The 25,493-nt window shown below is 36.6% G+C and overlaps 3 protein-coding genes across 3 annotated transcripts; 2 read left to right on the plus strand and 1 right to left on the minus strand.

Annotated features, from left to right (window-relative positions):
• Window positions 1–1,285: 1,285 nt before the first annotated feature.
• LOC128167828 (adenosine deaminase 2-like) lies at window positions 1,286–5,726 on the plus strand. Its single transcript, XM_052833753.1, has 3 exons — window positions 1,286–1,584; window positions 2,319–2,496; window positions 3,751–5,726. The coding sequence occupies exons 1-3, from the start codon at window positions 1,423–1,425 to the stop codon at window positions 5,346–5,348; spliced, it is 1,938 nt and encodes a 645-aa protein (XP_052689713.1). The 5' UTR covers window positions 1,286–1,422; the 3' UTR covers window positions 5,349–5,726.
• Window positions 5,727–6,842: 1,116 nt separating this feature from the next.
• Window positions 6,843–10,102, plus strand: LOC128167827 (adenosine deaminase AGSA-like). Its single transcript, XM_052833752.1, has 3 exons — window positions 6,843–7,092; window positions 7,475–7,652; window positions 8,264–10,102. Exons 1-3 carry the CDS (start codon window positions 6,931–6,933, stop codon window positions 9,859–9,861), a joined length of 1,938 nt encoding a protein of 645 aa, XP_052689712.1. The 5' UTR covers window positions 6,843–6,930; the 3' UTR covers window positions 9,862–10,102.
• A 5,100-nt stretch (window positions 10,103–15,202) lies between these two features.
• Window positions 15,203–16,567, minus strand: LOC128164502 (growth arrest and DNA damage-inducible protein GADD45 gamma-like). The gene is made up of 4 exons (XM_052828381.1): window positions 16,409–16,567; window positions 15,836–15,937; window positions 15,597–15,717; window positions 15,203–15,403 (listed from the first exon to the last, which is right to left on the minus strand). The coding sequence occupies exons 1-4, from the start codon at window positions 16,453–16,455 to the stop codon at window positions 15,236–15,238; spliced, it is 438 nt and encodes a 145-aa protein (XP_052684341.1). The 5' UTR covers window positions 16,456–16,567; the 3' UTR covers window positions 15,203–15,235.
• Window positions 16,568–25,493: the final 8,926 nt, after the last annotated feature.

Here is a 25,493-nt window from a genome sequence, read left to right on the forward strand (position 1 = left end):
ATGCCAATTTCATTGACTTTGCCAAAGCATTTAATTTGACAGTACATACACCGTCCAGTATTAAAGATGATCCTCATGCATTATGGTATCACCAACAAGATCATCTTTATATTACAAATGCTCCATGAGGACTTCTATGCAAATGTGATCTACGGCACAGAACTGTCATACAGCTTCCCAATCCAAACAGGGGTGCGACAAGGATACATGTTCTCACCGCTGCTCTTTAATCTTTGTGCATATATTGGCTTATGAAAACCACCACCAGACAGGCCGACAGAGGAATGTCCTGGACATTATAACAGTCACTTGAAGATCTTGACTTTGCAGATGACACCGTTTTACTAACACATCGACATAAGGATATCCAAAGTAAAATTGATGACAGAGTCAAATACAGCAGACAAATTGGACTTAATATAAATGTTAAGGAAACAAAATTAATGAAGATTAATTCAAAGAAAGATAGCAAAGGCACAGCTAACAACAACAGAACAGAAGAAGTCAATGATTTCGTATACCATGGCAGCAAGATCACAGCCAATGGAGACTCTACCGTAGACGTCCGATACAGGATAACAAAAGCTCGCGCCAACTTTGCAAACCTATGGAACATCTGGAAGTCATCCAACATCAGGATCCAAACCAAAATCAGTATATTCAAAACACACGTGCACATAATGTACATATACAAAACAACGAATATAAAGTATGTCATGTGCGTTCGTTACAAAATTGCATTTGATAAATTAACATAAATTACATGACACAAAGAAGTACACAAAGCACAAGAAACTTTAACATAATATAAACATATCAACATGCATGTAAATTATACAGTGTATACATACGGAAGGTGCGAGTATGTTTGTCTTCTTGATTTCTGTAAAAACAAATTGCAACGATACATTTATCGAAATTGGCATAGTTTTAGAAGAGAAGGCGAGAAGTTAAAGCCTAGCTGTGGACACCTAGCCGTTTGCCGGTGTCGTTTTTATACCGTTGTTTGTGGTCAGGATTCACGATTTATGACTTGTGATTTTATAGAATTGTATAGTATACTTCTCAAATTTTGTAGATTTTTGAGTCTATACAATTGCAAATAAGGACATCTACTATATCAAGTGACTGTTCAATATTATTAGCTACAAACAGTCGATATACATGTGTATCAGTTTCAGCATTTTAACTTGTATTATTTTAGGTTCTGTAATCTTTTTTCCCCAAACAACAGCTGTTTAAAAAGTATGATTTTAACGTAATCGAAACAAGAGAATCTACAAGGTGTTCTGCAGTTTTGGATCACCATGCATTTTGTTGTTTTTACCGGGGGAGACAGAACCCCAATGAAATAAGACGATACCAATTGCTCCATTTACAACACACGGTATCAAAACGTTGTAACCGTTTTTAGAGTTCGATATGGCGGTTCCTCTTTTACTCTCTGCTTTATTATTAGTGACATCATTAGGATTTGTCACAAATGATGCGATTGGAAAATATGAATACAATTATTCTGTTAATCGAGAGAAGGTTCATCAACAGGAGAGAGATTTCGCGGGTTACCCGACTGATTACACTGAGGTAAGTCAGAATTTTGTCAAACGAAACGGAGGTTATTTAGAATATCAGACTGACTAACTGTAGAATAGTTTAGGGTACCAGACAAACCATTGTGACGTAAGTAAGGGTACCAGCTAGACTCAATATTGTGAGGTTGGTACATGAAAGGGTTCCAGACTAACAACAGTGTTACATTAAAATTTTAAGGTACTTGGCAAACATAGTTAGGGAGGTTGGTCAGGGTACCAGGCAAACTATAGAGAGGTAGGGCAGGGTACCAGACTAGTTGTAGTGAGGTAGGTCACGGTACCAGTGTAACTTTAGGGAGGTAGGTCAGGGTACCAAACTAACTATATTGAGGTAGGGCAGGGTAACAGATAAATTATTGTGAGGTAGGTCAGATTACAAGAAAAACTATATTGAGGTAGGTCAGGGTACGAGAAAAACTATATTGAGGTAGGTCAGGGTACGAGAAAAACTTTATTGAGGTAGGGCAGGGTACGAGAAAAACTATATTGAGGTAGGGCAGGGTAACAGATAAACTATAGTGAGGTAGGTCATGATCAGGGTACGAGAAAAACTATATTGAGGTAGTTCATGATATTAGACTTACTATGGTAGTGTAATGGTTCAGGGTAACAGACTAACTATAATGTTACGTCAGATAATTTTATCCCCAAAAAACACTGACATTTGTAGAGATTATCAAGCACCTAAATTGGATATGTTGTTTCAAACTTCGTATTTCTCGACAGGATGAACAGATCGTCCAGAATTACCTGGAGTATCTTAAATGGATGGAATTTCAGAAGACTAAGGACGACTTTTACCCCGCACGTCCTATAAAACTCCACCTCTCCGACATCAAAGCCTCGGAAATATACCGTGTTCTGAAGAAGTTTCCAAAGGGAGGCAATCTTCATCTTCACCACAGTACGTAACTTGAACTCTTTTTGTGATGAGTGTTAAGTCCTCAGAAAATGCAGCCGTTTTTTATTTTTCCTTTTATAACTTTACCATTGAAACATCTTTTTTCTTAAAAGATATACTTGCGTAGCAATTGACTTTCATTCATTCAAACAAAAGGTCACTGCATGTCCGTACATCTTTCAGGGTTTGACTGTATAGCTCATTTAGAGGTTTATTTTATTGACAAAGTGTCAAAAATAAACTTGATAGAATTATCACACTATGGTTTTCACCGTTGTGATGTTTGGGGAATTGCTCGGCTGATTTGTGGCTATTTGAGATACTCGCGTTCACAATACCTGAAGAATCAAAATCAAAATCCGTAAAAATAATCAAAAGAGGTTTATTATGATGAGCCGCAAGTTGGAAAGTCATTTCGTAAAAATCACTTACCAACGCGGTCACTCTACGGACTTGGCCAGTCAGATAACTTATGATAAAAAGGTTAACGCCCAATTTTGGCAAAATTTCTTTGATGCTTGACACTGTAATAGCTAAGCCAAAGAAGGTGTTACAACAATTACTCGCATTTCCACAAAGAAGACCTGTAACAAAGACAGGATTAACTTGAAGCCGAAACAAAATAAATAAGTTTATCTACATGGTGTTATAGTAAAGTTTAAATTGATAAATTTTAAACTTTTAATGTAACAGAATGATCGCATGCCCTAATGCCAGGACATGCGATGTGTTATATACAGTACTGTAAAATATCCAACAAGTTCATTGTACTTATAATTAGCAAGAATCCAACTGTTCTGTATAATCAAACAATTGTTTTTACCAATATCCAGACCAATATTGTAAATAACAGTAATGTTATTATAAATTAACGCGTCCACAGAATTGTCAAACACGTTTTTATATAATTATCTACTGTTTTATATACTAATTATATAATTATCTATTGTTTTATATAATTATCTATTGTTTTATATACTAATTATATAATTATCTACTGTTTTATATACTAATTATATAATTATCTATTGTTTTATATACTAATTATATAATTATCTATTGTTTTATATAATTATCTATTGTTTTATATACTAATTATATAATTATCTACTGTTTTATATACTAATTATATAATTATCTATTGTTTTATATAATTATCTATTGTTTTATATAATTATCTATTGTTTTATATAATTATCTATTGTTTTATATAATTATCTATTGTTTTATATACTAATATCTGATTGTTTTGCACAGACCACGTGGTGAGTAAATCCACCATCCTGGACTTCATTTATAAAAACCCTTACTTATTGGACAACTTCTACGTCAGAGAATCGCCGGAACCTAACAAATGGCGTTTTAATTTTTATCTCAATCCTCCAACTGGATGGGTGAAGGTCAAGGACAACCCCAAATACACGAAGGACGTCATAATCGAACACTCCACATTTCTTGGTGTTATTGATGACAAGGCACTTAGTTCACCAACCATCAGTGGCTTAAGATGGAAAGAAATGAATCCACTCTTTAGCACCTTAGGATCAGCCATAGTGAACCAAATTAACGTTTCCAGGTTTCACATGGAAGCAATGTTTCAGTCAGCAATAGACGAAAATGTACAGTATTTTGAGACAAAGTCTCCTGCGTACAATAAAATCTATTTATTAGATTCTGATCCTAGATTCGCGAATAAACATGGCAAGCATTATGTAGACAATGATCTAGGCGAGGAAGAGCTTCATATGGTGGAAGATGTTTTAAATCAATTTCAACAGAAGAACCCATCATTTATTGGATATAAACGAATTGTAAACTCTTACAGACGAACAAGTCTCACTTTAATGAAGAAAGATGCAGAGAAAGCACTCACACTTCATAAGCAATATCCTAATCTTGTTGCTGGATTTGACATGGTAGCGCAAGAGGATCTCGGCTTTTCTCTACTATTTTACCTCAGAGACTTTGCGGAGTTAGAGGTTCGGAACGAGTCCCTGCCCTACTTTTTCCACACCGCGGAAACTAACTGGCCAGCAGAATACATGACGTCGACTCACGTGACAGACCCGGTTGCAACGATAGAAAATACGTACGATGCAATTCTGTTGGGAGCCAAGAGAGTTGGGCATGGGATAGGTTTTCTGAGCCACCCCTTTCTAATGGAGCAGCTAAAGCAGAAGAAAATTGCCGTGGAGGCCAATCCAGTGAGTAACCAAATGCTGGGATTTGTTCCCGATCAGCGCCACCACCCGGCTATTACGTACATCCGGTACGGCATACCCGTTGTTTTAGGGGCAGATGACCCCGCCACATTTGGATACGATGAATTCACAGTGGATTGGTACGAAGCAGTCATGGGATGGGATTTGACGCTTGCTGATATGCGCCACCTGGCAACGAATTCTCTCCAGTATAGTTCTCTGTTAGACTCCGAGAAACCGGCCGCAATCACCAAGTGGCAAAACTCCTACAATCTTTTCTTAACAAACACAAAACAGGAAGCATGTAGCCTGACTTTCAATAAAACAAACCCGATCATCGAATCTATATTTCCTCAAGAGGGTCCCTTGACCGGCGGAAACATCGTGAAAGTGTTCGGAAGACATTTCAATATGGCGATTTGTAGAACTATCTACTGCCGATTTGGAACCACGACAACGAAAGGAACGCTGGTGTACGATCACAGCATTGATTGTCCGTCACCCGTCCGAGCCTCCCATGGACCTCATCTCGACCCCATGCACGTGAAGTTCAGCGTATCTCTGGACAGCGGTTCTACCTTCATCATCACGAATAAAACTTACTCCTTTATTCACTCTGGTAATGGAATACCCATATCTGGTGTTGTCGGATGATATTTCCGTTAACAAACATAGTTTTAATGCCTTAGTTTTTATATATGGTTAAACGTCTATTTCTTTTATTCTTTGTTTGATTATTACACCATACACATAGTTACTAGTATATGATTTTTAGCTCGTTTTTAAAAATAATTATTGTAGTGTTTATAAGTTTTAAAATGTCGATTTATAACAGGCTTTGATCTTCTTCTAATCCGAAAAAATTCTGTGTTTAACTTTTTAAATTACCATACCACGCGCATTATGTACAATGACTAATTTTTGTCGTATATCTCGTTAGTATTGTTACCTACACAGAATACAACAACTGAAATGCATTATACATGCATCAGTATTAGTGAAGGAAATTAAAAAGCTATGGAAATCAAGCTACCTATGTTTTCATTTAAAATTTACTTGCTGAGGCCAATAACAATTTTCTTAAAACTTATTAACTGTTAGTTTAATCTTCAAGAGGGCTAAAATTTCATTATCTAATTATTGTAAGTCATTGCTTTTAAATCTTCAAAATACTAACATATCTATTTTCAAACTGTAGCTTTAAGTAAGTTTTGCTCTGTTTTAGGCATTTCAAAACGAATCCCTTATTTAATGTTTTGCTACATATAATCTACGTAAAAGAGGTTTCGAGATCAATGCATTTTGTTTACAGTTGGTATTTAGCATTTTGAATAAGTAGCCAATCTAAGTCTTTAATCATCGATTCCATTCCATCTTTGCATTTTTTTGGTGCAATTTTATTTTTTGTTTGTTTGGTTTTTATTTGGCAAAATGTAAAAGGTATCCATGTCAGGTTCGTAAATGGTTTAGATTTACAAAGAATGCCCCATAATATATATGTTTCTTTATTTCAACGAAAGACTGAATTTTGAAGGTTTTTGGTATTGTTTAGTAGAAGTGAAATGTGCATTAATTATGAGCCCCGATAAGTGTCCCCTACACAATGCACATTAACAAGTACTAGTAATGGAAACTATTTTCCGAAGTGCTGAATGTATCTTATAGAGTTGTTTGCTATAATACTGTTAGATATCAATTTTGGCTTTCTATTCATCGTTGAAAAAAGACAATCCTCATCAGTTATAAAGATTTCACCACCATATAGAATTCTCGGAGGATTTCAGGTATGTTTTGGGCCCTCCCTACGATAAACTGAACAACTTATCGGCATCCCGCAGTAAAATTTCAATGAAACACTGCGGTATGTTTTTCTTTATATTTCATCAAAAATTTTAAATAAGCAGTTTAAAAAACTTGACTGATATGCCTAATACGTGCATTAGAGACTTGGGAAGGAGAATTGTACCATCACATACCCATATCTAAGAGTATTTGAGGTAGTCGTTATTTTTAATGCAGTTATCGCCTTCAGACATTCCATTTATTTTTTTCATCAACAAAATAAATTTAAACCAAAACAGACAAGTTATTCGACAGTTTTAGATCTCCAAGCAAGATGTTGTCCTTACCAGAGGGACACATCCCCCGTAAAATAAGACGATACTCCTTGGCCTGATTCACCCTGAACGACCCCGGTATTTAGTCATAAGTTGACATCGTTTTGAGACGTGCAGAAATGGCGGTTCCACTTTTAGTCTCTGCTTTATTATTAGTGACATCATTAGGATTTGTCACAAATGATGCGATTGGAAAATTTGAATACAGTTATTCTGTTAATCGAGAGAAGCTTCATCAACAGGAGAGAGATTTCGCGGGGTACCGGACTGATTACACTGAGGTAAGTCAGGTGGATGGCACTAGCAAATAAACATGAATTTCTCAGAGATCTTGTACTTGACAAGACGACAATTGGTTAATAATTGATTTCTACAAAGCAAGTTTCAAATATGAAGGATCATTCACAATGAAGTTAAAAATCAAAAAATCTTTGAAATAAGCGCAATAGTTTGTCAACAAGGTTAATTTTAAGACCCTCCCCGGAAAGCATACAAACAAAACTCAAAAGATTCATGAAAGAAAATGTAAGATACACGTTGCATTGATGGCAATTGTTTTATGCTAGTCACAAAATAGTTTTCGAGTTACTCTGCCGTTTCCATATCAGATGTCGTGGTGAGTAAAGGTTATCATGGCCATTTTGCTCCTTTATTTTTAAACAGAACGAACAGATCGTCCAGAATTACCTGGAATATCTGAAATGGATGGAATTTCAGAAGACTAAGGACGACTTTTACCCCGCACGTCCTATAAAACTCCACCTCTCCGACATCAAAGCCTCGGAGATTTATCGTGTTCTGAAGAAGTTTCCAAAGGGAGGCAATCTTCATCTTCACCACAGTACGTAATGTTGAAATTGTATAGTCCCCTGACAATGTTACTCTTTAAATATTGAAGTTTCTTCTTGGAACATTCTTTGGTCTAATAAAAGACTTTAAGTGTTGTCCTAAAAGTACATTTTTTATGGATGGCTCTGATCTATAGTATATGCTTTTGTTTTTGCAAATACACTTTAGATCATTTCTCATGGTGTGGCGTGACCCTAGGGTATCAAATATATTGAGGTCAAGATTACTTCTTACAGACAATATTTTAAAATGTTTGCCGTCTTATGATTTAATCCTAATAATTTACATTACATACATTTAATTTCCTAATAAGGAAATTCAGAAGCTAATATTTGTTGAAATATGTATACTGTCACTTGATCTGCAATGTACCTCAATCTTTTTAGAGGTCCATGTTGCTCTGCTTTGAATTTGTATTTCGTTTTATGGATTACCGAGATGGTTGACAGTTTGTTATTGTCATTTTTTTCATCGCATTTTTTTGTTGAGTCTCTTAATTTATTTACATTATGAAATGGAAAATACAGTAATGTTTTTCTGAATTAACGCATCCACAGAATTGTCAAATACGTTATGATGTATTTAAATACTTGTTTTGCACAGACCACGTTGTGAGTAAATCCACCATCCTGGACTTCATTTATAAAAACCCTTACTTATTGGACAACTTCTACGTCAGAGAGTCGCCGGAACCCAACAAATGGCGGTTTAATTTTTATCTCAATCCACCAATTGGATGGATGAAGGTCAAGGACAACCCCAAATACACGAAGGACGTCATAATCGAACACTCCACATTTCTTGGCGTCGTTGACGATGCGGCCCTCAACGCACCAACCATCAGTAGCCTAAGATGGAAGACACTCGATCCTTTGTTCAGTACTATAGGATCAGCCATAGTAAACCAAATCAATATATCCAGGTTCCACATGGAAGCAATGTTTCAGTCAGCAATAGACGAAAATGTACAGTACTTTGAAACAAAGACCTCTGCCTCTAATAAACTCTACTTTTTAGACTCCGATCCAAACTACACCAGTGCGCATGGCAAGCATTACGTAGACAATGATCTAGGCGAGAAAGAGCTTCATATGGTGGAAGATGTTTTAAATCAATTTCAACAGAAGAACCCATCTTTTATTGGATATAAACGAATTGTAAACTCTTACAGACGAACAAGCAAAACCTCTTTGAAGAACGATGCAGAGAAAGCACTCACACTTCATAAGCAATATCCCCATCTTGTTGCTGGATTTGACATGGTAGCGCAAGAGGATCTCGGCTTTTCTATTCTATTCTACCTTAGAGACTTTGCGGAGTTAGAGGTTCGAAACGAGTCCCTGCCCTACTTTTTCCACACCGCGGAAACTAACTGGCCAGCAGAATACATGACGTCGACTCACGTGACAGACCCGGTTGCAACGATAGAAAATACGTACGATGCAATTCTGTTGGGAGCCAAGAGAGTTGGGCATGGGATAGGTTTTCTGAGCCACCCCTTTCTAATGGAGCAGCTCAAGCAGAAGAAAATTGCCGTGGAGGCCAATCCAGTGAGTAACCAAATGCTGGGATTTGTTCCCGATCAGCGCCACCACCCGGCTATTACCTACATCCGGTACGGCATACCCGTTGTTTTGGGAGCAGATGACCCGTCCACATTTGGATACGATGAATTCACGGTGGACTGGTACGAAGCAGTCATGGGATGGGATTTGACGCTTGCTGACATGCGCCACCTAGCAACGAATTCTCTCCAGTATAGTTCTCTGTTAGACTCCGAGAAACCGGCCGCAATCACCAAGTGGCAAAACTCCTACAATCTTTTCATAACAAACACAAAACAGGAAGCATGCAGTCTAACTTTTAATAAAACGAACCCGATCATCGAATCTATATTTCCTCAAGAGGGTCCTTTGACTGGCGGAAACATCGTGAAAGTGTTCGGAAGGCATTTCAATATGGCAATTTGTAGAACCATCTACTGTCGATTTGGAACCACGACAACGAAAGGAACGCTGGTGTATGATCACAGCATTGATTGTCCGTCACCCGTCCGAGCCTCCCACGGACCTCATCTTGACCCCATGCACGTGAAGTTCAGCGTATCTCTGGACAGCGGTTCTACCTTCATCAGCATGAATAAAACTTACTCCTACATTCACTCCAGCCACGGAATATCAATCCCTGGAGTTATTGGCTGATTGCATGTTTTCGTACTACAAGTATTGATAAACATCTTGATAATGGAAGCTCCCCTTTTGACCATAATTATTTTTTTTCTGAAAAGATATCAATTATAATTGTGATATCTAATTAACACATATACTTTTCCTTTACATTTCATATCATACTTAATTTATCCATTTGTGATTTTTTTACTTTCCGTACAAGGTGTACACATATTTTATGATATCTGTGAAATAAATGAATCTTATAAATTGTGCCAAACTTTTAGTTTCAAACTCTTTGAATAATGTGTCAGACTTCAAACTCTTTGAATAATGTGTCAGACTTCTAAATAAAGTTGATGCATACATGTATATCGAAGAATATGCCGTTTCTTCTGTGTCTCTGATAGACATTTATTAATAATACATCAAATTGGCGGAAATCCCAAAAGAAGACCTATATAGGCCACACAATTGCTTAATTAAAAATTATAAAACGGAAAAGGATTGAGAGTTTCAGTTTATCGTCTTTTTTTCACTGTCTGTTTAACTATGATTAAGACAAAGGGGGCTAAATATCAAGTACATTTTACACACTAACTGATGTCAACAGTTCTAGAATGTGTATAGAATGGCTGTGGGATATGTTTCACAGTAATCTCAGACTTCCGGGTAGAAATAAGTCCATTTTCATTGTTTTTAGCAAAAATAAGTATGGAGAGAATAAGTAAATGTTGACATTTTGAAAGATTTGAAAATGAAGAATAATTATAATTTCCGTTCTTTTATTAGGTGTTTGAAACATAGAAGCAGTAAGAAGCGTTAAAGTGATGTTGCGTTAAGTTTGCGGTTGCTCCGGGTCACTATAGGAAGTTGGTGAGCTGACCAGGAGTGATTCAATTATGCCATGGACCAGAAATGTTTTGCGTTGATACACTCTATCCTGATTTTTCGTACTGGTGCAATTTCAAGGTTTTATCTTTTATCTCAAGGGAATAAGAGTTAATGTCTCAATAATTTCCGAACAGCCCTCATACAAAGTGTAAAATAAGAAACCATATAACAAAATTGCTTCAATATTTCAATTATTGGCAAAATGTAATTTGTGTAATTTAATGTAGATGAACGGACAGGTTTTTGAGCTTCATGAAGACAATGAACGTTTGTTACATATAGTAATTTATGCATAACCTTCTAAAAAAATCTAGACAATTATAATTGCTAACGAGAGATTCTTTTCTTTCATATTTCAAAGAGTTATTTCCCTTTAATTGTTTTACTTGCTTCTAACTCTCTGCAATTTGGAAAAGTGTTATTTGTTTCTGGGAAACTCCACATAATCGTGAAATAACCAGAATCTACAGTTGCAGAAGTTGTGAACGAGACGGAAAGGACACAAGAAGCCCACGTTGTCCTATTTGACGTCGTCATCCGCCATTCCAGTCATGTTTTTGTCTGACGATGCAAGGTCGAAGAACAGATGGAATGTCATACCGAAGCCATGACAAGTCAACTAGTATTTATATTACACATATACTTACCGGAAACGTTCGAGGGCAATGCTATGGTATTTTTATATTGCAATTATGGGCGAATGTCTAGAGAAAGTCTAACCACTGAGACATATGTATTTGGTGAATAAAAATTCCTTTGTATAACCCACCTGATTCAAAATCAAAGGAATTTTGATAAAAGAGGAAAAATACAAGTGAAAGAGTTAATAAAATTAAATTTCAAAGCTTTCTTTTGTAACTATGAAGTTCTACATCTTTAAAACCACAGCTAGGTCTTTTAGAAACTTGCAGATGTTCGAGACTTCTTTAAATTCACAAATGCCGATCTGTGGTTTACATCAAAACAGTAATCCAAAAATCGAGCGTTTTTAACTAGCACATCAAAAGACTGATCTATTTAAACACTTTCATCATTTACACTTCTGAAGTTATTAAATGCCATTAAACGCACCTGATATATGTCGCCCCTTAAAATCAGTTTGAAAGATGACATATGGAGACTACCTTCAAAGTTTTCATTATCTGTGGCTTTTAAACTCCGCGACCAACTGTTATTTGTTCACTGGTGTTTTTCTAAAATTCAAATGCTAAAATCGTCTGATGATTCTGCAACAAACACGGGGGTGATATGTTTTCGACCAATTAACATTTAGCCTACATGGACTTCCTGCCAGTCACAATAAAACTTGTTTGATTTCTTCCAAGAATAGAAGTTTCAATTACAATTCTATATTGTAAATATAGGGGGAAATAAGCATGGTCTGCAGATATTTTGGAGAAAAAATTCTATATAGCTGCAATTTAAATGGTGGTATTCTAAGAGAACTGACAAGCTAAATATATAGCAGCTGCAACTGCGATATGTTTTTTTTTTACTGTGGGTTGGGGGAGGGAGGGACAGAAATGAGTCGTACATTATTCAAAATTTCTTTTTTCTATAAGCAGGGGAATAGGCTTGCATATAATCATACTATATACTTGGAGGAAATATATAATTCCTTCTATGTTAATTGCACCCGGACAATTTGTTGTTCGTTACTCTGAAATTTACATTGCACGTATACTTTTCTTTGTTGTGGGGGTTAAATTGGCATAAAATGTGCTGAGATGGTGGTATTTAACACCTGCGACAACTCTCAGTAACCTTGTTGTACCTCCAATTTAATCGGATGCCGTCAGCTGTCGATTAACCAAAATCCGCTACCTTGCGTTTGTTCAGAATGAAAAAAGAAAAGAAGAAATACCGTTAAAGGTAATTTGGGTCCGGGCCGCAGTGACAGGTTGGAATCTAAGGACCCCAGAAAGCCGTCAGCTGGCGTCTCCAATACACTGTAAGCACTGAGGGCCATCTGCCACGGGTAGAAATTCACCTCGGTCTCCTTTGTTGTCGGGGACTTGCAGATAAATATACATAAGTGCCTGATTTGACAAAAGGCACGCGCCGTGTGTCATTTCCCACCTGCTTGACTGAAGAGCTAGAAGTTGAGCTCGTGACAAACTAGACCCAGTCTTGTTTCCCCCATTCAACTGCTTGTATTTACTGCCCAGACGGTGCATAGGGTATTTTATATTGTTCTCAGCTCTAACGGCATTCCATGCAGTGGTTACTTCAGATTGCACAAATAAGCCAGAATTGAGGACTGCGATTGTTTGACAGATGTTACCGATATTTCTTTTCCTTTTTAAACTCTTTTATATTGGCCAATACGTTTCTTTTAAAGCAATTAGTATAGCGTATGCTGTACCCGTAATGAAATTACGATAATCAACGGGTCTTAAAAATGACGCACGAGGGATGGTTCTACCATTTTAAAATGTTAATTTAAGACAGACTAAGAGTCTGGCAAGCTGCTTATGATAATTAATAATTCATTAAAATAAAATGTAATTGGTTTTGAAAAAAGTCGCATTTTATATAGGCTGATTACATACGCTCGTGTCTATAACGTGTTGTGCATGTGGGCGTTTTTTTATTTTGTTTTATTTTGGTGATGTTATTGTTATTGTGTTTACATAAACATGCATGTATTCTCTGAAAGCGAATTCAAGGTCCATACTATCAAGGGACATCGACCAAACATACTTACCAGTAAATAGTACGGATAAGAACTCAAAAGCAGCAGTTACTGGTCACACCTTCTGACTTAAAAAGACCTTGCCCTGCTAGAATTAAATTACGAATGCAGCCGTGATCTTATAATAACTCTAGGCGTTCGGATTTTGCGTCAGCTATACATAGAATTAACACACCCATGACTCAGTGGCCACGGATCCCCGTTCCGATCAGCTGATCAGTGCAGCTAAATATAGATTTATATATAAATACCTGGGCTTTCTTCGCTGGCCCGTCAGATTTCGTGACTGTCATCGACGTAAGACGTCCTCTCAGGTGAGAGAGAGGGAGGACCACGGTCCCATGACTTCATGATAACACTTGAAATTTTATTGTCGATAAAATCAACATGACTGCTGTGGAATATACATTAACTTTACCTTTTGCTTATTTCTTAAATCATGTATTCATTGACATTAAACTGAACATGCAGTTGGTGTCTGAAGTCATGCACTTCGTACAGGCACGGACAGACAGACCAGCTCTCGTGCACATCAAGGCATCAACGCCAAAAGTCTAGTGCCCTTCCATGTCATCATATCGGTAATAATTAAGTTTTAATTTTAATTATAACTTTATTAAAACTTTATATAACAATTACGTCATTCATATGTAATATTAAATATCACCAACGATGATTATAATTAAGCTGCAAATTCATTTGATCATAAATTAGCTGTTTTAGTCGACACGAAAACAACCATCTAGTAGTAGTAATAAAATTAGGTGAACGCTTTGATATGGATTCGTTCGTTCACCGCTCGAACAACAGATCATTTTAATTGCTATTCAATCCAACACACAACAGACACAGAAGTTCAGGAACATCATTAACACACTGACCTAAAGAGGAGCTACTATTTCCAGGAGTTCAAACCCAGTCGGACGTTGAACTGCAGAGTAACGTTAAAAAACAAGAATCGATAGACTCTGAGCTTGATACTGGTTCATGCCTGCATCGTGGTACATGCCTCAATAATGGACAAACAGGAGTTGTGGCGGATGCATGCATGTATGTGACATGGATACTGCAGAGGTCGTACACTACACATAGCTTGGAACTGCTGATGTAATTTGCATATTTATTTACGCATTGTACCCATTTTTCTACGTATTCATATTTGACCTTGACATTGGGCGTCCCAACACCAGTGAAACGCATATGCTCTTGCACGAGGTGTTAATCTGGGTATTGGAGTTAAAGTGGAAATTCAGTCTCCATTATACCTTCTCAATTATAACCGCCACACCAACGCCATTAACACACTGGAACAGTTTAGAACATTCGAATCATGTAACGGCAACGAAAAAACAAAGACAACTTGCTTGAGTGCAACTTTTTATTTGCATTAAAAATATATACATTTATAGAAAAACATTTTTAACAATAATCTTCATATTAACGACAAGCTTTGACTGACGAGATTTACTCGAACGACTGCTGGACTTGGCGGGAGATTTCAGCGAATGAAGCCTGCATTCTTGCGGGGGTTTGTAAACAGTGATCGCGAACCTGGATCCTTGCCGAGGGTTTCCCCGTGTTTTGGTGTATATCATCAAGATATGACTTCCGGGACGGGGTTTTCCTCTGTAAGAAATTTTTAACACATTTCCTTGTGTTGGCCAGAAATTGGGTTTTTCTGAAAAATGAGGAATGAATTAAGCTAGTTTCTCAAAATTCCTTGTTGCATGTCTCTACAGAGAGTATCTATAATACCAGTAAAAGAGTTCAATTCTGTGTACTCACCTGGTAAAATAAAAGGCTTCACGTCAACACAAATCAAGCAGGCATTTCAACAACGGGTCCATCAACAACATCCATTAAGTCGTTGTACACGTGGTCGGTCTTTTCTGGAGCTTTCACTAGAATGCAACTGCAGTCAACTGCATCCGTGTTGGAATTCTCATTTCCGGGAAAGACTCCTTCCAATTTCTCCAAACTGTCAACCTGACAAAATAAAGGTCACGATTATAGGAAACTCTTGGCTTTCCATAAGTAGGCCATGACGCAAATTTATGAATGGAAAAGGAAGTGTAGTGTGATTTATCCTGCACTGTTCGACGCTTATAGCCTATTTCCCAGAAACCACTCAGAATTCGCATTAATGGTTTTTAGTGAATGTAAAAATGTGAAAACCTACCTTCAACAACTTGATGTCATTTTCCAAACAGTAAGCTTCCATTAAAGTATGGTGGATATGCACTGTTACATCTCCATTGTCTCCCACTGGAAGGATGCAGAGAGTGACGTCATCAGGTGCTCTGTAACCAGCAAAGTTAAAAGGTTAAGTTATGCAAACTATTCATAATTCTGCTGTTAAACTAGATTAAAAAAGTGAAATATACCAGATTAATTCCTATAATAGCCAATTATACGTACGTGTTCAGAAGCTGAGCACATTCATAGATGCCAAACGTCGTTCGTCCCTCTGCTTGGGCCTGGACCAAAACGTCCTTCAACATTCTTCCAGTGTTTGTGTTTCTGAAGAAATAAAAATATTATGATATCAATATTCTATAGCAGCTTTTGCGTCATAATCCAGACAAAAGACATTAAAAGAGAGGCATTGCGTAATCATTACAAAAATGTATTCATGATGCCGTCCCAATTTCAGGAATAAATAGTTTTGTTTGTTTGACCTCATGCCAGAGAATTCAGCCACCTCGTGAATCGAAACAGTAAACAAGTACGGCCACGCGTCAATCACCATATCATGTGCACACACATACAATGTACGATGAAATCGTTACTGCATTAGCATGACCCACGAGAACAATAATAATCGACGTAAAATCATCGTTTTTATTTTATTTTTTGCATTTGCATAATATATGATAATTTAAAATATCTCGAATAAAAAAGATTGCGCAACACATGGTCGAAAACGTGAACGTCCACAAAATGTATAGACATTCGTTGTTCCAAAAAAAGGAGAGAACAAAATAAACATACCTTTTTTCGTTTTGCATGGCGAATTCGGAGTTCTCAGTGAAAGTCATATTATATTCCAATAAAAATAACACTAAATCAATCCAAAGACAATTTTGAAGCTTTCACGTCCGTACTGCTAAGGAGTATAGGCTTTTGTGTAATCGTGTACGCGAATACACAAAGATTTAATACCAGGAAACAGGAAGGAGGAGTCAATTTGCATGTGAGCTTTTTCATTGGCTGAGAAATTCCCAATATGGCAGATGGTGTCCTTAGAAACACCTCGATTCAATATTTACATCCTCGTTTAAAATGTCCTGTTGTGCTCAAATGTAATCTTATGAGAGAAAAAAGATTGGAAATTTCTTGGAGTTTCTGCAAATTGAATGCAACAAAGCCTTGTTAAATCATAAAGCAGTAAAATATTAAAGAAAATATTGCAATTTCATATTCTCCCAACCTTTAAATCGTGCTATCTACGTACCACTGTAGACACGTTTATCAAACCTACGTAGCTCCAGCGTGGAGGTTCTAGTGATATAATTAGGGGATTCCCCGGGATTACGTGTATAATTTGTATTTTTGTAATAGAAAATTCTCTTGGTGAGTGGACTTTGTGGCACGTTTTTCAAAACATTACCTCAGAAAAGTCTTATTCATTGCAAAATGCATTATGCCATGTTTATTTGTTGAATGACAGGACCCTCGCTCTTGTTATGTGTTTCAAAGTTCAGGCAGTCCACGTTTCTCTGTTTACATCCTAAGAAGATAAAGGGTCCCCCCAGCTTTGGTCGTTAACCGACCCCCCCTATCTGGTACATTGTACCTCCCGCACTGACGGAGGACTTTAAACCTGTAACGGGTAGTGTATTGGCACAGAGTTGATTAAATGCACCAGCTTTGGTCCAATAGGTAGTCACTTTCTCTAATTAGCTGTTGATATGATTCATCTTTGGCCGGCCACTACTGAGTCAGAACCGTATTTTTCGTGAACCTGAATCATCATCTAAGTTAACTTGTTACCCCGCCAAAGCACCTGCTTAGCGCTACTGTGTATACTGACAGCGAGATGAAGAATGCGTCATTCTTGAACACAATGAGGAATCGATAGATATGACAAACAGGTCAATTCAGAGGCACCAATATCAGGTTATGCATGTATGCCTACGTGTATGGTATATCCTTGTTGGCTCTTTATTTTTCAAATTATCGTGCATGTGTGCATGATGATCTGAGGAAGGAATACATGTATGCAACGATTATGTTGAACTAAAAATAATTCTTTTGAAGATCCCCATCAATAACAAAGAATCTTGTTGTTCAGGAAATCACCATCACCTTCTTCACTTGTACTCGGCTATAAACTAACTTTGCAAAATAAATTTGACAACGCGAAGAAACAAAAACAACTGCACCTTAAACCATTGTCCGAATTTGGAAGATAACTGCCTTCAAGTTCATTGGGTGGAAGACCCAACCCCCTCCTGTAGCTTACTGTACCTGTAAAGTTTAACTCTTGACCCCCACACCTTAGCCCCGGAGACTTACCTAATAGCCTTCCATTTATCGAGGGTTTTACCCACATTAACTCTCCCCTGTGAGTCGTTTCTTTGATGTGTTTGTTAAAAGAAGATTATGTTTCTGAGAGTAGTGTATCAAAGGCTGTCGATTTTTGTCTTTGTCTGATAGTTTGTCTAAGAAACTAATACATCGATCACAGCTTAAACATGGCCATGCACCGACGACTCTGAGCTTTGTTGTCTCTGATGGACAAACCCTGCCGTGAGTCAGCAAAGAACAAAGACCGGCTTACCAACACAGGCTCCTTGTACAAACCTGACTATGTTCAGACACAGGGTTCTGTTGACAAGCAGGGCACCTGGTGCATTTTTGTAACCGTTGCAAATACATGCAGTGCTACATTTATTGAAATAAGAACTTGGACATCTCAGTTGCAAAAGAAGCAATTTCAAACGGAATTTGTGCACCTCATAGGAACGCGTTCTGTTGCATTTCATAGCTTTGTGCAATTTACATTAGTTTACCAGTGAAATTAGTAAATGTTATGATCAAATATATTTTTAAAAATATATTTTTCAGAATTAAGACAGTAAACATTTTAATTGTCAATTCAATGAAAAATAAGCATCGGTTTAATTCCTCTCAGGAAACTCAACAGACGACCAAACACGACTCTCTTGTGTTTTCGAAAATGTCGAGTTCCGTAAAATGTGTATGTAGACTTCTCTATTTAAATCAATATTTTGTTAAATCAATTATCGCATACTCCTTTAATCACAATTTTAAAACAAATAATTAAAAAATAATATAAGTTTCATTCCTCTTGAATTACGTATCACGCACCTTATTAGCAACCATTCTGCATGTCATGTGTATTATTATGATAGATTTGCTAGAGTATTGTCGACTTGGGTAGAACATTCTTGAGCATCTTGAGGATGACTTGTAAGAAATCAATTGTTCTGTGTTGATGAATGTGTTAATTACAAGAATTACTGGATCCAACTAGCTTAAACTCTAACTTATTACGACACTTGGCACATTAATAACAGCTAACCGACTCAACCAATATATACGACCCAATTCTGAATAAGTTGTAGGCAGTTCTAAGAAAATATGCCAGTTCATAAGGCAGAAAACTCTGCATTTTAGGAAAGCAGTAATTAAGATTGTTATGTTCATTTGTAGAATATATTTAATTACCCCCTTGATGGTCTAACTGTTATCTATCAGTTGATGACATTGCCGTTCCTTTACCTGGAACTGAGGGCGGTAGACCCCTTGTCTTGTAATGATGGCTGTGGTCGTTTTTGCATCCTGGTTATATATAGTAAATACGCAAATCGCCGAAGCTTCAGAGAATATTGATTTAAGATTAAAACTTGCAAATGATGTCAACATCACAGGCTGTGACATCTTCAACAGGGTGTGCCTCGTCATTAATGCGATCAGAGGTTTTATTTTTGGTATTGCAGAGGTGATTGGCAAGAATTGATATAGTAGATACATGTAAAATATGAAATGGCATTTACATTCAAAGATTGTGTTGAATATATTTTTACTGGTACATAATGTAATGGAGTGGACTCGATATCCGTATAAATACACTGTCGTGTATCCGCGCCGGTAGTGACATGTTTGGATAACGTGAAAATGGCGGCATCGTTCGTTTCTTGATAAGTTTTCGTGTTATTTAACGCTTACATTGTTTACTTTTACATTAATGAGATCGTCAAATCTATTTAAAAGCATATTCAATCTTTAAATTTCTACGAAGTGTATGTGAACATTATGTAAATAAGCAGTTTATGTCGATTAATTGTGAACAACGGAACAGGTTTGGATGACCTTGTTTTTCCAAATAGGATCGGTTTGGATGCGCATCTGATACGGTTTGGATGTGGTTAATATATAAGAGTTTAAACTGTTCTTTTACTTATATTTTCGCGAAGGGGATATTGCATCGCTACTATGCGACATGCATGCCTTCACTGCAAAGCATGCTTTCAATATTATGGAGATCGTCATGTGACATTTGACATTTGAATTCACATTGTTTAAAGAAATAAACATACACGTTGAAAGACTTGAATATTTAAGTCAACAAAACTTTATATAACGTAATTTGAATTTTAATTTTACACAATACAAGCTCAAAATAACTTGTCTTAATTATAAAAATTGCATACAGAGTGTTTTACAGACATGTTAAGTCTGTTGCATAATCATTCAATCGATATTAATTTAGAAAGATTCAGCCTTACCAAAATCTTTACGACACAAATATAAACATGTGTTTACGACAGTTTTGATTAAGTTATGAGGCTAACTTTATATGCTGTAAACGATGTCTGGAAAAAAAAATTCAAAAGAGATCAGTCAAAAGACAGAATTATTATACCAACTCCAATATCAGCCCGAGGGCCGTAGGCCCGAGGGTTGATATTGGTCAAGGGCTGATGCAGGCTGTGATATGGAAAAGGGGTATCTATTATCATATCTATTACATACTTAGTAAAATGAACTTGAACAATTTGATTTTAAATATTATGTGAAAGTAGTATGTACATATATTATATAAAAATATATGATCTAATTGTTTTAATAAACATATAGCTACTGAACTGGAATTTCCCCGGGCTTTAAAAGCTAACTGCTCCAAAACATTTGCTAGCATTTGAAGTTTTCAACTGCACTTAAAAATGTCGACTGTAACAAATGTTTTATATTTAGTCTGTAAACATGTAGAAATGCCAGCACGAAAAGGGCAGACGAGTTCTGCAAGGGGTGTGATACGGATCCGTATGAGCCCTAGGGCTAATAACCTGTATCAGCCCCAAGGCCGATGCGAGTTGTGTGATGTCATCTGTATCACATATGCCAAAAACCTGTATTTATTACTATTTATATACACGTGTCTAATTTTTTAAATTAATAATTGAAATGTCTCCAAACAACTTTTTAGATTGCAACAGCCTTAAAACCGCGCTTTGGCAAATTTTTAACGATGAAATTTTTATTATTATACTTTCATGTTTAATACCAACGCGAGTTTTGTATTTTTCTGCAGTATCGACACCTTAATTTTCCGCACGAGTCACCAAAGAAAGAATTTTACTTTTCAATAAACTAAATTATAATGTTGTAAATTATGTTATTCGTTCACTTTCTACGCATGCGCTGTACTTAGGTGCATAATGTCCTCTTCGTAAGCATTAGCTTCCATGATTTGTCATTGCAGTACAAAAGAAATAAATATTGGTTATGGATTTAATTTAACTAACATGTTCATTGTTTTATTTTACATGTACAAAATTATCAACAGAATATCAATATACATTGGAAATGAAATCAGCGCAATGTAAAAAACCGGTATATTGTGTAATCAATTTTATTATTTTAGTTTGTTCATTGAAAAAATCAACAAAACATCTTGATCAGTAATATATATAGATACATATTTATCGTTTTGATTTTCTGGTGAAAATTATGATTAAAAAAATGGCGACGTTTACTTAGGTCTCGTCATCACTTGGATTTTTGGACCAACTATTTTTAACAACAGAGTAAATATGACTTAGCAGACCCACAGTTGCACACCGATAAAAGGCAAACTGTTTCATTTTTGTCTGAACTATAAAAAATGCTATATCTTAAAATTATCTAAACCGTACCATTTGCACAATTTATATTTTAGCATCCAAACCGGAATAATTCGTTAATCCAAACCGTACTTTTTATTTAGCAGATGCATGAAGTTATTGCTATTTTTATACATATTAGTGTATTAAAACTATATTGAAGTGATTTCATTTGGTTAGAGTAATCTTTCAAATTAATTTTGGCTGCTTCAGATTTTTAGTATGTGTTATATTATCAACGTTATCTCGAAATAGATCTTGGTTTTAGCGTTAAAATGGCACATTAACGATTGATATTCCTACAAATAAGTCGTTTTTATTTACGATGAACAAAAATAACACTCGCTCTTTTCAACTGCAAAACCGTAAGAAAAATATGAACGACTGTTACGATTGTTTTAATTAATATTTACCTCATTGTCGATAGATAAAAGAACACAACACTGATTGTTTTTGCAATGGATACGCCATTTTCACGTTATCCAAACATGTCACTACCGGCGCGGATACACGACAGTGTAAATATGTCGCATTTAACCTGACCTTAGGATGTTCTACCTTTGGTGCTAGTTAATGTCTTCCCTTTGTGTAGGAGTTGTTGGGACAAATAAAATATACTCTAGCTGTGTGTATTATTTATGTAGGAAATGATTTTAGAAAAATGCTTTCTATTGTGGTAACAGAAAAGAAAACGCCCGAGCCTTTGTCACTAACGATCTGACTGATCCTGCAGATATACCCACTTACCTGCCTCTGTGTTCCTGACCGTGTAGGCGGATTAAGTCAGCCGTGTCTGTACGGTTACAGGTGAGATAATCCGCATCAGGCCGTACGATGCATGTGATTTCAAAATATCATGATTACATGAAGTTAAGGCGTACTTTCCTTTTGTTATTGCATGTAAAATTAATGTTAATGGATTGGTTTTAATATGCATTTATTGAAATTAACCTGTTTAGATAGACGTGGAAATGAATTTTATAATATCATATACCTGCATTTCTTGAAATATCAAACATTTTATTATTACTTTAAGCGTAATAAATACCTGGAACAAATAAATAAAATGAGTAAAAAGTAGAAGAAAAAACCCCCCAAAAAATGAATTCCCAGACTCTAGGACAGTTGTAGGCGTGGTAGCCTTGTGTATCTAGAAACCCCTCGCCCCCATGTAGTCTAATCACCCCAGCCATAGATTTAGATGTAATGCTGAGTCGATAGTTTTGGGTTTCGTGGAAGTGCAGGTTTAATCATGTTGTACTGCAAGACGCTGTCAGCCGGGCCTGGTATGCAGGAATGTCGAATATGCCGGCAATTTGATTCACTATATAGCTAACGGGACCTATACAATTGCAAGAATTTTAAACAGCCTTTTCAAGTAGGAATCGTAACACTTAGTAATAATATAATGAGTTGGTTTCCGCTCCCAATTGAATTATTTACCGACAATTCAATACACACCTTACAGATCTGTTACCTGAATATCTTCTTATATAAGTGACCTTTAATTTTGAATTAATTTTTCAGTAATAATTTAGAATTCCTATTTTTTAAACTTTCAGGGAAGTAATACAGTGGCAAGGAAACAAGGAAATACTCTGTTGTCCTAGCAGTATATCAAGTTCCGGGAACTGTGGGTTGTCCTAAGAAATTAGTCAGTGATTGCCTGCTCTCAGAACTGGGGGATTCCCATGATGGTCTCTCAATGAACATTACTGAAATCGATTTCTCACCTGATTACATGATGGGTGATAACCAGCAGAAGTTAGCACATGCACAGATAACAGACAGCAATTTCCCCACAAAATACTTTGTTTTGCTACAAACAAACTCACACAACAATCTAGAGTTGTTTTGAACGCTGCTGAATCTAGTAAGGATTGTCAAGGTCGTAGCTGGGGGGGGGGGGGGTGAATCAGGGGGGAGAGAGTGCGCAGTGTACTCCTTTGATCTACTTGTACATGCATGAAAATATTCAGAGACCCCATATGAAAAGAAAACAGAAATTTTGGCATGATGTGGTTTTTGTGCTCAATACATCGTCAGCCCTTGTGATAGTCACGGGGTAATGTGACAAGTATGCCAGCAATGGCAGTGACCTAGTTCACATGATCCGGTACCGGAAGCTGACCGTGACGTCAAACAGGGGCATTACTCTGTGTCACAAAGTTGTACCGGTAATTATTGATGGTTGTACATGCATATTTCCCGGAAACAAGAAAAAAAAGGTTGTTACTTTTTTTTATACTAATCATTCTAATAGATATTCAAAATATATGTAGCATTAATAGTCGTGCATTAGCAGTTGGACTAATGGCATGGTCAGATAGGAAGCCAATTTATTCGTCTAGATATCAATATGGACTCCCTAAAATGCACTTCATTTCTATGAAGCCTTCAACGACACTGGAGTTATGTTCGGCCTCTAACACCGCCGGTTGATTGGGGGCGGGGGTACAAGACGATATTTGTTTTAAGACTTTTCGACTATTCACCTCCGTTGACAAGAAAAATTGCAGTGGACAAACAAGCGAAGAGTTACACATGTAAATGAAAGAAAACAGTGAGCGGGCAGTCACCCTCCCATTGCTCAAAAACACTTAGCATAAACAGGTGAGAGTCTCTGCGGAAGTCCTTTAATCGTGGGGGGACCGAACTCGTCTCAGGATATTGCCGCTCTGTGTAGGATGTACAGGTGTCATTAAAGATTCAACAAAGGTGTATATATTCCTTTTACCTGTGGCGATTATCAAAGGATTACTATATTTATATTCCTTGTGAAAAAGAACAAAGATATGTTATCTGTATTGCCGTGTGTATAAATTAAAATAGAGCACTTTAACAACTTAAAATAACATCGAATCGCCCAAAATAGATTGCTTCCCGATTTAGAAACTCATTAGTTGCTAGTTTTACGTTTGCCCACCGAGACTCGGCAACATTATCCCAACAAAGAAAAAAAAATCAAAAATCAATATGCATTCTCCGTGCTAATCCAAGACAAGCACGCATTTTTCAAATTCTTTTTGATTAAATTACTGGCAACTGATATACCAAATTATTCCATGCTCGCATTCGAATAAAAAAAGAAATAATAAATGTTATTCTACGTTTGACTGTTTCTAAAATGTCAATTAAAAGGTTAATCATATTTGATACATATAAAACAATAAGCTGACTTTCCACCCTCAGAAGTTTTGGTTTGTATTGAGAAAAGTTCAACGCCTCTTAGACTGGTTGTAAAACCGATGACATTTCTTATATTGATCGCCGAGATCGAGTAGCAGCGTAAAGCAGCACAGAGCGGAGCGCGAGGTCAGCGATCCTAGCGGGCCAACGGGGTCACCGCCCTCGTCGTCCTCCTCTAATTGGGGCGCGCCAGTTCAAGCAAAGCCTGATTAAACCATCTCTCTCTCTCTCTCTCTCTCTCTCTCTCTCTCTCTTAACTTGAACAACATTTGTGTTTTCTTATTGCACAATTTTCATCTAGGGTACAGATATTTCGTACACTGCACTTAGATATGTTCTATGAACTGTTGTTCCAGTTACGAGAATAAAGGTGCGTTGTCCACCCTCCCCCCCCCCCTTTCCAACCTCTATTTCTCTCTAACATGAAGTTAAATTTCAATTACAACATTTTCAATGCATTTTCAGCTCGACTCGATCATTCAGTTTAAATTTCATTAGTTCCTTATTACAATCTACTTCAATCGGCTGATAGTTAGATGGGGATGTCCTCGTATGAAAAGGAATGCCAATCGCTCCAATCAGCACGCATAATTGTTTTCACGAATGCAACAGTTTTTCAGAAAATAGCGGAGAGTCTTTGCATATCAGCAGTGAATGCAAAGACTTGAGAATTTTGTGCCGTTTTGAAAAAATACTTTGGAGGATCGAAAACAAATTATTTGGTTGAAGGTACAGCCATCAAAAATTAATTTCTA

Source organism: Crassostrea angulata, chromosome 10 (assembly GCF_025612915.1).
Source record: "Crassostrea angulata isolate pt1a10 chromosome 10, ASM2561291v2, whole genome shotgun sequence".
Lineage (NCBI taxonomy): Eukaryota > Metazoa > Mollusca > Bivalvia > Ostreida > Ostreidae > Magallana > Magallana angulata.

What these genes read in the sequence shown, in the direction of transcription:
- LOC128167828 (XM_052833753.1), top strand. Translation starts at nt 1,423, where the DNA reads ATGGCGGTTCCTCTTTTACTCTCTGCTTTATTATTAGTGACATCATTA. An exon ending in ACCCGACTGATTACACTGAG is followed by an intron (nt 1,585 to 2,318) that starts GTAAGTCAGAAT and finishes ATTTCTCGACAG; the next exon opens with GATGAACAGATCGTCCAGAA. An exon ending in CAATCTTCATCTTCACCACA is followed by an intron (nt 2,497 to 3,750) that starts GTACGTAACTTG and finishes TGTTTTGCACAG; the next exon opens with ACCACGTGGTGAGTAAATCC.
- LOC128167827 (XM_052833752.1), top strand. Translation starts at nt 6,931, where the DNA reads ATGGCGGTTCCACTTTTAGTCTCTGCTTTATTATTAGTGACATCATTA. An exon ending in ACCGGACTGATTACACTGAG is followed by an intron (nt 7,093 to 7,474) that starts GTAAGTCAGGTG and finishes ATTTTTAAACAG; the next exon opens with AACGAACAGATCGTCCAGAA. An exon ending in CAATCTTCATCTTCACCACA is followed by an intron (nt 7,653 to 8,263) that starts GTACGTAATGTT and finishes TGTTTTGCACAG; the next exon opens with ACCACGTTGTGAGTAAATCC.
- LOC128164502 (XM_052828381.1), bottom strand. Translation starts at nt 16,455, where the DNA reads ATGACTTTCACTGAGAACTCCGAATTCGCCATGCAAAACGAAAAAAG. An exon ending in GCCATGCAAAACGAAAAAAG is followed by an intron (nt 15,938 to 16,408) that starts GTATGTTTATTT and finishes TTATTTCTTCAG; the next exon opens with AAACACAAACACTGGAAGAA. An exon ending in TGTGCTCAGCTTCTGAACAC is followed by an intron (nt 15,718 to 15,835) that starts GTACGTATAATT and finishes TGCTGGTTACAG; the next exon opens with AGCACCTGATGACGTCACTC.